At 28.3% G+C, this 12,048-nt stretch overlaps 2 protein-coding genes across 2 annotated transcripts; one reads left to right on the forward strand and one right to left on the reverse strand.

The window, feature by feature from the left end:
* Positions 1-3,411: 3,411 nt before the first annotated feature.
* Positions 3,412-6,469, reverse strand: LOC101249641 (glyceraldehyde-3-phosphate dehydrogenase, cytosolic). The gene is made up of 11 exons (XM_004239305.5): positions 6,321-6,469; positions 6,142-6,242; positions 5,309-5,424; positions 5,127-5,226; positions 4,899-5,045; positions 4,752-4,812; positions 4,580-4,677; positions 4,306-4,448; positions 4,137-4,220; positions 3,896-3,985; positions 3,412-3,743 (listed from the first exon to the last, which is right to left on the reverse strand). Exons 1-11 carry the CDS (start codon positions 6,346-6,348, stop codon positions 3,698-3,700), a joined length of 1,014 nt encoding a protein of 337 aa, XP_004239353.1. The 5' UTR covers positions 6,349-6,469; the 3' UTR covers positions 3,412-3,697.
* Positions 6,470-8,815: 2,346 nt separating this feature from the next.
* On the forward strand, positions 8,816-11,895 carry LOC101257766 (WAT1-related protein At3g28050). The gene is made up of 7 exons (XM_004238639.4): positions 8,816-9,053; positions 9,488-9,553; positions 9,650-9,763; positions 10,468-10,708; positions 10,803-10,961; positions 11,381-11,532; positions 11,634-11,895. The coding sequence occupies exons 1-7, from the start codon at positions 8,875-8,877 to the stop codon at positions 11,773-11,775; spliced, it is 1,053 nt and encodes a 350-aa protein (XP_004238687.1). The 5' UTR covers positions 8,816-8,874; the 3' UTR covers positions 11,776-11,895.
* The last annotated feature ends 153 nt before the right edge of the window (positions 11,896-12,048 follow it).

A 12,048-nucleotide genomic window follows, 5' to 3' on the forward strand; every position in this document is an offset into this window, starting at 1 on the left:
AGTTTATATGCATCTTAACTGAGAATATACATACGTTGAACATAATATCATGTACTTTTTCTTACTAACGTTAAGAATGATATGATTAAAAAAAATCAATATTAGTCGAGGGATAATAGAATGGTTTTTAAAAAACAACTCAATACATTTTTAGTTGAACAATTAATATTTTATAATTAAATTTAATATTAAAAAATTTGACATTGCATAAAAATATTGTATATATTGATATATGACCTTCATTAAATAAATAATTTGATATTCTGAAAATATCAAATGGTACTAACATCTCATACCAAATCCAAACTCAAATACTATAATTCTAAAGTTTTACTCCCGAATAAATTTGAGGCATGGGACACATAAGCAGCATAAATATTTAAATTAATAAGTTATGATATAGTAAAGTAGTATAATAACATTACAAGGTAAAAATGGTGTAGCTAGTACACATTTGTTCGTGATTGAGATAAAAAAAAATGCAGGCTATATATTATAAGACAACTCTCACATATAGCAAATAAAAAATTCATATTTGTATGCTATAGCAAAGTTTGCATAAGTGCGCTCCATAGCAAACATAAAACTGTATAATTCACTATACATATACAATTGTATAATTCGATGGCCTATTTCGCTGCAATTGTATAATTTGCTTTTGCATACAGTTGAATCGAATTAAAATGTATGTATATTGCATAATTATAAGTGTATAGCAAGAAGATATATGTTTTTCTCGCTTTATACAAAAACAAAAACACAATATATACACTTCTGTTGTATAAAGCTAGAGAAAATTGCATTTCATTGCAATTGTATAATTCGTTGGCCTTTTTCTCTGTAATATTTGAAGTAAAATGTTTGTAAATTGTATAATTAAGTGTATAACACGAAGATATACATTTTTGCATGTGTATATACAATTTTCTCTCGCTTTATACAAAACAGAGACAGAATTATACACTTCTGTGTATAAAGCAAGAGAGGCGAGCGAGAATGGAGAGTGGCGAGCGAGATTTTTGGGAGAGAGACGCTGGCAAATTTTAGCTAACGTTTGCTATGGAGCACAATTAAATCAAACCCTAGCTATTCCATTTATTTTAGGTTATTAGTTTGCTATTATATATAATTTTCCCTATATTATATTAGATACATAATTGTACTGTATGTTAAAGTAGTCGAAAATCTTGATTTATGATAAATAGGTTATAGAAAAGTTTTTGAGGTCCTTTTTGTTCCTTTTTCTTTTTTTCTCTTCGTAGTTCTTTTTTTTAAAAAAGAAAATTCTAGAAATAACAAATATAATAGTAATAATACGAGAAAATACATAAAAAAAGAAACTTTAACTTGGTTTGATAACTTACTTTAGTACTTAAACTACACGGGCGTTTAAATACTCCCATTAACATCTTTGATGTGATTAAAACACCCCCTATTCGACCAAGTTCGGGGGTTCTTTTATGTATTTTTTTAATAATACGACTTTATAACTATAGTTTCTATAATTGTGTTTTGTAGCTATAATTTTATCTGATATAAAAATTACAATTGTATATTTTTGTTCATTTGTATTATTTCGCTTGCGAATATAAACAAATAGTTAGGATAATCTAGATCAACTTGCATAATTTATATCCAAACTTATTGAATGTATCATAATATATAGCCAATAATTAGTCGGTTTATAGCTAATATACATGTAAGCTATATTTAACTTTTTGAGTATATTATAATGTATAGTCAGTGTATATAATTTATATATATATATGCGCTATATTAAAAATTTTTAGTGTATCATAATATATATTCACGGTATATTTTCTATGACTTTTGACTATTTTTTATATAAATAAAAATATAACTACATTTATCATATATATATATATATATATACTAATTACTTTATCGTGTATATTTAAAACCGTCGTAAACAATAACTCTAAGAAGGAAAATGAAGCCAATGGATGACTTCGACTAGTCTCTCTCTGTCTCTTCTTTTGCTTATATGCTTAACAAGGACCCCTCCAAAAAGAGTGGTGGATCTTCCCTCATGTATCTCCCCCACCCCCCACCCCCCCTCAAACCCCAATTATTATAATCAGTCTGTTTATCGAAAATAATTTTTTTATTTTTTATTGTAGAGATAAAATAGACGTGCAGTGCGAACACTCTGCAATTATTCCTAGACCAGGGTGGAGCTAACGGCTAAAGGGGTTCATCAAGATTCTCTTCAGCGAAAAATTATAATATTTATGTATGCTTAAATAAATCTTACACGTATCTATAGTACATATTAGACTCCCTTTTCCTCTATGTGTGCTAACTTTTCATATTTCAAACTCTCTTAGTAAAATCTTGACTCTGTTATTATCTGTAGATATCACTTTGTTAGAGACTACACCGAATACATTGTACTATTATTATTTTTGTTGTATATTAATAGAAATAACAATTATTTACGAAAATTTTCTTTTGTTAGTCCTAAAGAAGAAAAGTTGAACTAACTTCGTATTTTTTTTAAATATGTAAAAATAATAATAAATATGGGAAAGGAAAAATACTTTTTAAGTAAGAGTGGAGCAGCAAGTTGGTGGAATTTTACATGTCCCCTATTTTTTCCCCCCCTTAATTTAACCGTGTAATTATTTCTGGTGGATTTTCGAAGGTATTTTTGTACCTTTTCACATTCAAAATTATAAAACAAATTTCTTTTTTAATAAAAAAATTATTAAGGAATATCGACTTTTCAGTTATGCAGAAAGTTGTTTTTTTGGTTAATAAATATATTAGGACATTGCAATTGAAATCTAACAAACCATCTATATTTGTAAAATTTAATAATTATAAGATCATAAGTATCTTATAATCACATGGTGAAGAATATATATATTTATCTATATCGAGCACTTAAAATTGGCCCATTAAGTTTGGTTTCTATTTTTGAGTTGGGCTATTTTAATTATATTTCATTTTTTACGAAAATTTATATAAATTTTATTAGTTTAGGAGCTAATTATTTAGATAGACTTTACTTTGCAATATTATGTATTTTATCATATTTTGATATATCCAGATATGTGCAACTACCTCTAGATATACGTATCTCGATACATGGGACCAAAATTAGGTGTAATTTGCTATAGATACATTATATCAAAGTGAAGTTACATATTTGGGAACATAATAAATCTTGGTCACCTCCTTCCCATCTCGCTCACTGCTATTCTATGTATCTAATATCCCAAATATATGTGAATCACACTTGATACATATATCCGGTGTATATATATCTTGTGATGAGCCCACATTGAAAAGATGTATCAAATTTTGTATAATGTTGTATGAAAAATCTTAACAAAGTTCCCATTCGATTTCATCGATGAACCATGCGAGCTGGTTAGATGTGTTGCGAAGATGAAAATGAGAAATTGTCAATTGAAAATTCGATTTACACAAAAGAATATATCTTAGTGTACCAAAATTGCACCTTTCTAACAAAAAAATATGAGTAGAATTCACTCATTTCGTCTTATTTATTGTTTCTACTGAACTATAATATATATATAAAAAAAAATCCTCATGAAAAATTCTCAGAAGCTTACTAATAAAACTCAAAAAATAACAAAAGGGGATATAATGCACTGATTCTTCAATGCTTCTTTGCTGAACTCTAACCATTCATAGAAAGTTTAACTGTTTATACAACAGTTGACATGTGACGAATCAAGTCGATAACACGGTTACTGCAACCACAAAAAATATATACTATGTTGTTAGATCGATATTATAATGCTAGTAGACGAATTCAGAAGCTAGAGTCAGTATTCAAAATGAGTTATCTTATATACATTTTAGATTTGTTTTTCATGTGTAGATAGTTCGATAAAAGTTTTACCTGTATCCCCATTCGTTGTCATACCACGAGACAACCTTAACAAAGTTCCCATTGAGAGCAATACCAGCCTTGGCATCAAAGATGCTTGACCTAACACAAACAACATATCAAAATGTTAAACAGAGACGAATCCAGAATCCAGAGTGTTCTGCTCTTTGTCCGAGCTAGAGCTACACACAGTGAGTTCAATTGAACCCATTGTGTTTATCTATGTCTATTAGACGTCAATTATGATTCTCACCTGCAATCACCGATGAAATCAGATGAAACTACATCATCTTCGGTGTAGCCAAGAATCCCCTTCATGTTTCCCTGAGACTCAGCCCTGTACAAGGATAAAAACTGTTCACACAGAGTAAATCTAACTTAAAAAATCTCTTCAATAAGCGAAATCTCAACAGTATTCGTACTTGAGAGCTGCTTTGATCTCATCATAGGTAGCTGATTTCTGAATCCTCGCGGTTAGATCAACCACTGAAACATCAACAGTTGGAACGCGAAAAGCCATACCAGTTAACTTCCCATTCAATGCTGGTAGAACTTTGCCAACAGCCTACATTATCAAGTATATAGAAACATAAGAAACAGAGGAAATTATACTAACGCCTTTTGGAGCTTAGATCGCGTTAACAGATGATATGAAAAATCCAAAAAATAGATTTGGGAATAACAGGTTGTTGATACCTTGGCAGCTCCGGTACTACTAGGGATGATGTTATGAGCAGCAGCACGTCCACCTCTCCAGTCTTTCATCGAAGGACCATCAACTGTCTTTTGTGTTGCTATATAACGTATTCTCGATCAATAAGGTTAAAACAGATGAAACATAACTAGGAACATCAGGACCTTAGCTTACCAGTAATAGAATGGACCGTGGTCATAAGTCCCTCAACGATACCAAATTTGTCATTGATAACCTGTGATAATTCAAATTGGATACGATTAACGCTGGATTTCAACTAAAATGACAAGATTCAATATCAAACAGAGTTAAAAAAACAACCTTAGCCAATGGAGCAAGACAGTTAGTAGTGCAACTAGCGTTAGACACAATGTTGATATCTGCTTTGTATTCCTTCTCATTTACGCCCATAACAAACATGGGCGCGTCCTTGCTAGGGGCTGAAATAACAACTCTCTTTGCACCACCCTAACGAAAAATAATAGAATGGAACATCATAAAATTATACGCGTTAGTACATTGTAACATATGAAAATGAAGTATGAATACCTTCAAGTGAGCGGCAGCTTTGTCTTTATCAGTGAAAACACCAGTGGACTCAACGACATAGTCTGCTCCAGCCTCACCCCATGGAATTTCTTCGGGGTTTCTGTTTGTTACACCAATAAAGGTAAGAACAAAAGGAAGAAGAACGCGAATGTTCAAATAATGTTGGAAATGCATGTAGTTACCTAGCACCAAATACTTTGACAGGTTTATCGCCAAAGAGAAGAGTTTTGTCATCCTTAACTTTAAGCTCGTGTTTCTTCCATTGGCCATGAACGGTATCATATTTGAACATATAGGTCTATGAAACACGAAATTCAAATCAGACTCAATGAGCGCGAGATATATATCTCAGGTTGTCCTTACTAAGAAGAGATCCACATTCTCCTATCGAATGAGAAACATGAAATTGCTATATAATAGTATAGTTTAAGTCTACAAACAAAACTCTTGCACATGAAACAATGAGATCGATCAATATAGGAACTATATATACCACACTTGACGCGACTAATCAATAAAGATCATTTTCTTAAATTCAATTTGTAAGTGGTTATAAGAGATTATTTTTTATAGACTAGATGCAATAATACTGTAAACGTGATATAAAATTCATGATTCTGTTAGTATGGATCTAAGAATATGGAACGTTCATTGCAAGGAAAGGGTGTACAAATCACACTAGAGGCCGATCCAATATTTAAACGTCATGAATTTAAATACATAAGTTCTTTTAAAATATATCTCAAAATTTGATATTAATAATTACTTCTCATGATTTTTATACTATTTTTTATATATATACATCTCTGGTTTATGTTGAAAATAAGGGGTTTAATTGAACCTACTTCCGACCCTCTAGATGGTGATAAATATGGAACATTGCCTAGTCATGACAACTAAACTTTATAAATAATAGGATGAACAATGAATCAATATAAAGGATTAGTCTGATCAGTAAATTTCAAACACCAGATAATTATAAATACAATAGAGTTAAAAAGGAAATTGAAGTAACCATGTATTCAGTAGTGATGAAGGGGTCATTGACAGCAACAAGTTCAATGTCATCACTCTGTAATGCCACTCTAGCCACCAATCTACCAATTCTTCCAAAACCTATGTATACAAAAAAAAAAAAATTAAAAAAATATTGACATTAACAAATCCAGATAACAATATGAAATAAAAAATCACCATTGATTCCGATCTTGACTTTGCCCATAATGGTTATAACAAATAATTAAACGAAACAAAACTTTAGGAATTTGAATATTCTTATTTACTAGTATAGTGTTGTTTAGCAGTAAATGCAATAATACTATTGGTACGATTTGGTTATAAATACAGAATTAGAACGGAATTATAGACTCTTTGAAACAAAAACAACCACTAATAATAATATGGTTATGAGTTTTTGTAGGTGATACGATATCTACGGGTTAGAATTAGTTTTCTAATTAATGATTAAGTTAAATAATTCTACTTAATGTATGTGATATTCTCATTCAATAAAAAAAAATAATACTAAAACTTAATAATAGGCAGATTGGTTTAATTTTTTTTAAAGAAAATAATTTTGTTGAAAGTTATATTTTAGTAGTAATTTTCCTAAGTTAAAAATGAAAAGTAGGAATTATCTATTTTTAAATTTTTAAGTTATTTTTAACTTTGTTAAACACTCTCAAAAGCTTAAAAATAAATTTGATCAATTTTAAAACCAACTCAAATAGGCTCTTTAAGTCTATTTCAACTTGTTGCTTTGAATACACGCTACTTATAGCTAATTTTTTTTTAAAAAGAATTTTTTAAACATAGTTTAATATTTTCTTTATGTTGTATAGTTTGAATTCAAAAGTTAAACAGTTTAATTTTCACAGTTAATTTGTATATGTATCTTTAATTTATTTAATTTTTTTTTTACATATTTGAAAATTATCTTAAAAAATACAATAAATTATAATTATTGATAAGATATTATTTAAATTTCAAAATCCTAAAAAGTGATATTTTTTTTTATTTACCTATAGAAGTGTTTTATGTTGTTGAGATGCGGAAAAAATGACTAGTATAATCTCCTTTTCATAATCTTGCCCTTTTCTAGTGATGGAATTCGAAAATATTAATTAGAAAATTAAAAAAATATTAGGTAAAAGTTTTTTTAATATGTGAGGAACTTCAATAAGTTTAAGTTTTATCTACATAATTCTTTTATATGTATGTCTTATACTTGCAAAATTTATTCTTACGGCTTCTTTATTTGAAAATAACCATCAATTAGTGGGTGATAAAATCCGTTCGTAAAATTATGATTCACCCAATTCTCTTGGATTTGAATATGTTGATGATCCACTTATTTTATTTACTCAATTCATCTTGATTCATCTAATTTAATCGATTCGAAAATTAGATTTATATATAAGGTCTAAATTGACCTAATAGATTAGGTAATACAAATAACTACACGTTCTGAACATATTATTATAATTGATATCCGATAGCTTAATTTGACTGAACAAGCCAATATTTTATTTTAGTGATATTCTCACACATGCAATACATTTCAAAATACCATAAAAGAATAATTTAGCCAACTAAAGTTTTTTTAATTAGAATAAACCAAAAAACTGTGACATTCCCGTTTAGTGCGTGATATTAGGAAGGGCTTAAATTATTATTATTATTTTTAATAAAAATAATGAGGATTCTTTAAACAATTTTTGAAAGGGCAAAAGGCAAACAATGATATCGAATTTTATCTAGGTACTTATTTAGTGGGATATGGTATCATATGCACTTACATATACACGGAGAATTTTAGTAACTTAATTGATTAAGTATTTGAATTTTGATTTTGTTGATAAAGATTCAGTTTCTCATCTTGTAATAATCTCCTATTTTGATTTTTTTTGTATTCTCAATTATTTTTTAGAAAGAACAACAATAAAGTTATGATCATAGGGTCAATGATGAAGTCAGAATTTTCACTAATATATATGCATAAAAGAATATTTTGACCTAACTATGTATATATACACAATATAATTTTCCGTATCATTTGATACCACTCAAATACATATGGAGTACTATATAAAAACCTCTTTTAACTTTATATTTTTGGTTTTATTTTAATAAAATGTTCTTATAATCGTAAAAGTATTTTTAATATGATAACTTTACTGGTCACTTTTAAAATGTGTTAATTTTTTTAAAACTCTTTTCTTTGGCCAACTCCATATCATCTAATTAAATATCATCAAATAAAATGACATAGGCAATGTGCATATTTTATTTTTTTAAAAAAAATAACTCAATAGTCCACAAGTATGTTCGATTGAGTGATAGAGCACCAATATTATCAATCAAGACCATCTAGAATTTGAAATTAATAAATACTCCTAAATTGGTTTAATATTTCAATCAGTTTTGTTATGATTAAATATTCTGATATTTTTTTCATGTATATACAAAAAAAAAATTCTTCAGACGTGCAAGAATATATAGTATCGATTTTTCTATTCATAAAGATAGTATTTTCCTACACTAAATATGATTTGTGAGATTACATTGAATATATGATACGTTACAATGTAAATACAAAGTTTGGACAAAATTGCCCCTGTATTGTGGGGTAGGTGGGAGGTTAGATTCACACAATATGATTCTCTTAAAAGCTATATATACATAAATATTGGGGGTCTTTCCAAGTAATTAATTATTTTGTACAATTCTTTTTTAGTTCAAGGAAAAAATGTGGAGCTCAAATGTGGTGATAATAACAATTTTGGTTATAATAGAATGCATAGAAGTTGGTTTAAACACACTCAATAAAGCTGCTACTACTAGAGGAATGAGCAATTTTGTCTTCATTTTCTATGCCAATGCATTGGCTTTGTTCTTCCTTGTACCTTCTACTTTCATATATCATAGGTAATTAGTTTCTCCACAATCTATTATGATTTGATTTAACTGTGATAGATTTTAAAGTTGAAATTTGAAATTTAAAAAATCAAAGTTTTACTTGGATAACATTTGATTTGAAGTTTTGTTAAAAGATTTGATGGTCAGAATTAAAAATTGATCAAACTTCATAGTCAAACAATAAATTTTCAAAATCTATAGTAAAATACTAGTTAGGTATAATTTTATTATAATCAAGGATGAAGTTACCTAGAGTATTCATTATTTATTATTAGATCAATCGAATTCAGTAGTTTCGATTTAAATTTTGTACTTCTATTAAAAGTTCATTGATTTGTATTACAGAAAAGATTAGAATTCAAAACTCGTTATAAGATTTGAATCCTGACTTCGACTATGAATTTATTTTGGTTTGTAATTTTAATAACATTTTTGTACAACAGAATGAGGCCTTGCAGAAAACTCAATTTTTCTATATTCTCTAGGATGATTCTTATTGCTTTTCTCAGGTACTTGATCATGGAATTATTAATTTTTTAATTATTTTTTTTCATGTTATTGTTGGTTATTACACTTTATAATTATGGATTTAATTTTTTTTTTAGCTGCTCAGTCCAAATATTGTGGTACTTTGGGATAGGGTATAGTAATCCAATTCTGGCCTCAGCAATGACAGATGTTATTCCAGCTTTTACTTTCCTAATTGCTGTAATTGCAGGGTAAGTTATACATATTATTAGCATAATCTTATTTATTATTAGTTTGATTCTTTTCGATGTATCAAATTTCAAGTCAAATACATTTATATACATATTTTTTATTATCATATATATTGAAACAGAGAGAGAAGCAAACGAAAATAAGAGGAAAGTGAATAAGATTTGTCTACGTAATTCAGATACATGTGAATCACATGCACTAGATACACATGTATTTAGTGTGATTCACACGTATTTGGATTACGAAATATGTGAGTAGAATAGGAGAGTGACAAGCGAGATGGGAGGAAGATGAGTGAGATTTGTTTATGTATCTCAAATACATGTGAATCACACCATATACACATGTATTTGAGATACCAAATATGTGAGTAGGACAAGAGAGTACCGAGCGAGATGGGATGAAGGCAAGGGAGATGAGCGAGATTTATCTATATATCTTAGATACATGCAAATTTAAACACATCAAAATCTGATAAGAAAATTCATAATATTTCAAATTAGCGAGTATCTAAATAATCAACTCATATATTAATAAAATTTCAATAAATTACCTAAAATCACGTTATTTTCCTGTTTGTTACAAACTAACAATATATTTGTCAATGCAAGTAACTAAAATGGAAAATTCTCTAACCTTTTTCTTTTTGTATATATATGCTATATTCTTCTATGATGATATATTGCTTTGATTTTTTTAACAGGATGGAAAAGTTGGGATTAAAGTTGAAAAGCAGCCTGGCAAAGTTTATTGGGACAATAATATTAATAATTGGGGCATTGCTTATGACTTTTTATATAGGCCCTCCAATTTTTTCAAATCAATCAATTACACCCCTTAATAATTTTCATCAACTTCAAATCAGTACAAAATCAAATTGGATCCTTGGAGGATTTCTCCTTGCTACTGCTAATTTGCTACTTGCAATCTTGTACATAGTCCAGGTATATATATATATATATATAGTATTCGTTGAAAATATAATTAAGCTAATAAAAATATTCGCGCTGAAATTATATTGTTTTATTGTATGATCAGGCATGGACTATAAATGATTATCCAGAAGAATTTGTGGTGACCACAGTTACTTGTGGATTAGTAACAATTATTTCAGGTGTGGTTGGATTAATTGCTGAACAAAATTTGAGTTCTTGGAGACTTAAACCAGATTTAGAGTTGATTACTGTTTGTTATGCTGTAAGTATACAACAAAATAATTTAATTTATTCGCGTTTGATATTTATTAATATAGTTAGATTAACATAGATATATGAAATATCGAGTGTTACAAGAATATCAGGGTTGGAGAAAAGGAAATAACTATATGATAAGCAATCAAACTCTTGCCAGCGAGGTGAAAGTTGACACAGTTAGCCACTAATCATATTTTTTTGAAAAAATTATAACTAGACATACTTCATTATCATATATTATTGTATTACACATAATTTTGATTTCATGTATCTCAAAATGCATGTAACGAGACATATCTCAACGTATTTGAATACACCAAAATCTGATATGATACGTAATATTACAAGCTAAGGTGTGTGTAAGTAATCACCTCCTAAACTAGTGAGATTTATGTAAGTTTTTTACCTTTTTTTTAATTGCAGGCAATTTTGATGATTGTTCTTAGAAGTTTAGTTTTTATTTGGGCATTGAAGAAGAAAGGACCTGTTTTTGTTGTAATGATAAAGCCACTTGGAATGATAGTTGCAGTCATAATGGGGGTCATTTTTCTTGGTGATGTTCTTCATGTTGGAAAGTTAGTAATTAAATTAATTACTCCATTCCTTCTTTTAATCTTTAATTAATTATAAAATGGCTAATTTCTCTATGATTATTTTTAATTTTTTTTTTTTGCAGTATAATTGGTGGAATGATCATAGCTTTGGGGTTCTATAGTGTGATGTGGGGAAAATCTAAAGAGGAAATGTGTGTTGAAGACATAACCAAGGATTCTACAAGAGTATCTCTACTACATAGGCAAAGTGATAATAATGCATGAGTGTTTTTTTTATATTTAAATCGTATTTATTTTTATTTCTAAGAGATTAGTGTAACTGGTAAGCGAATGCGTACATATCATTCCCTTCAATTTTATTTGAATGATTACAGATATTCGATATGTTATTATTATTTACAGTTACAATGAAATGAGATATTATATGAGTATATGTGATAATATCAAATTAGAAAAAGAAAATCATTTTTGACACATAAACTAATAAAAATATAACATTAAAAAAATTATTTTTGACATAAAAAAGAATTATGTTTA

Source organism: Solanum lycopersicum, chromosome 5 (genome assembly GCF_036512215.1).
Source record: "Solanum lycopersicum chromosome 5, SLM_r2.1".
NCBI classification, from domain to species: domain Eukaryota; kingdom Viridiplantae; phylum Streptophyta; class Magnoliopsida; order Solanales; family Solanaceae; genus Solanum; species Solanum lycopersicum.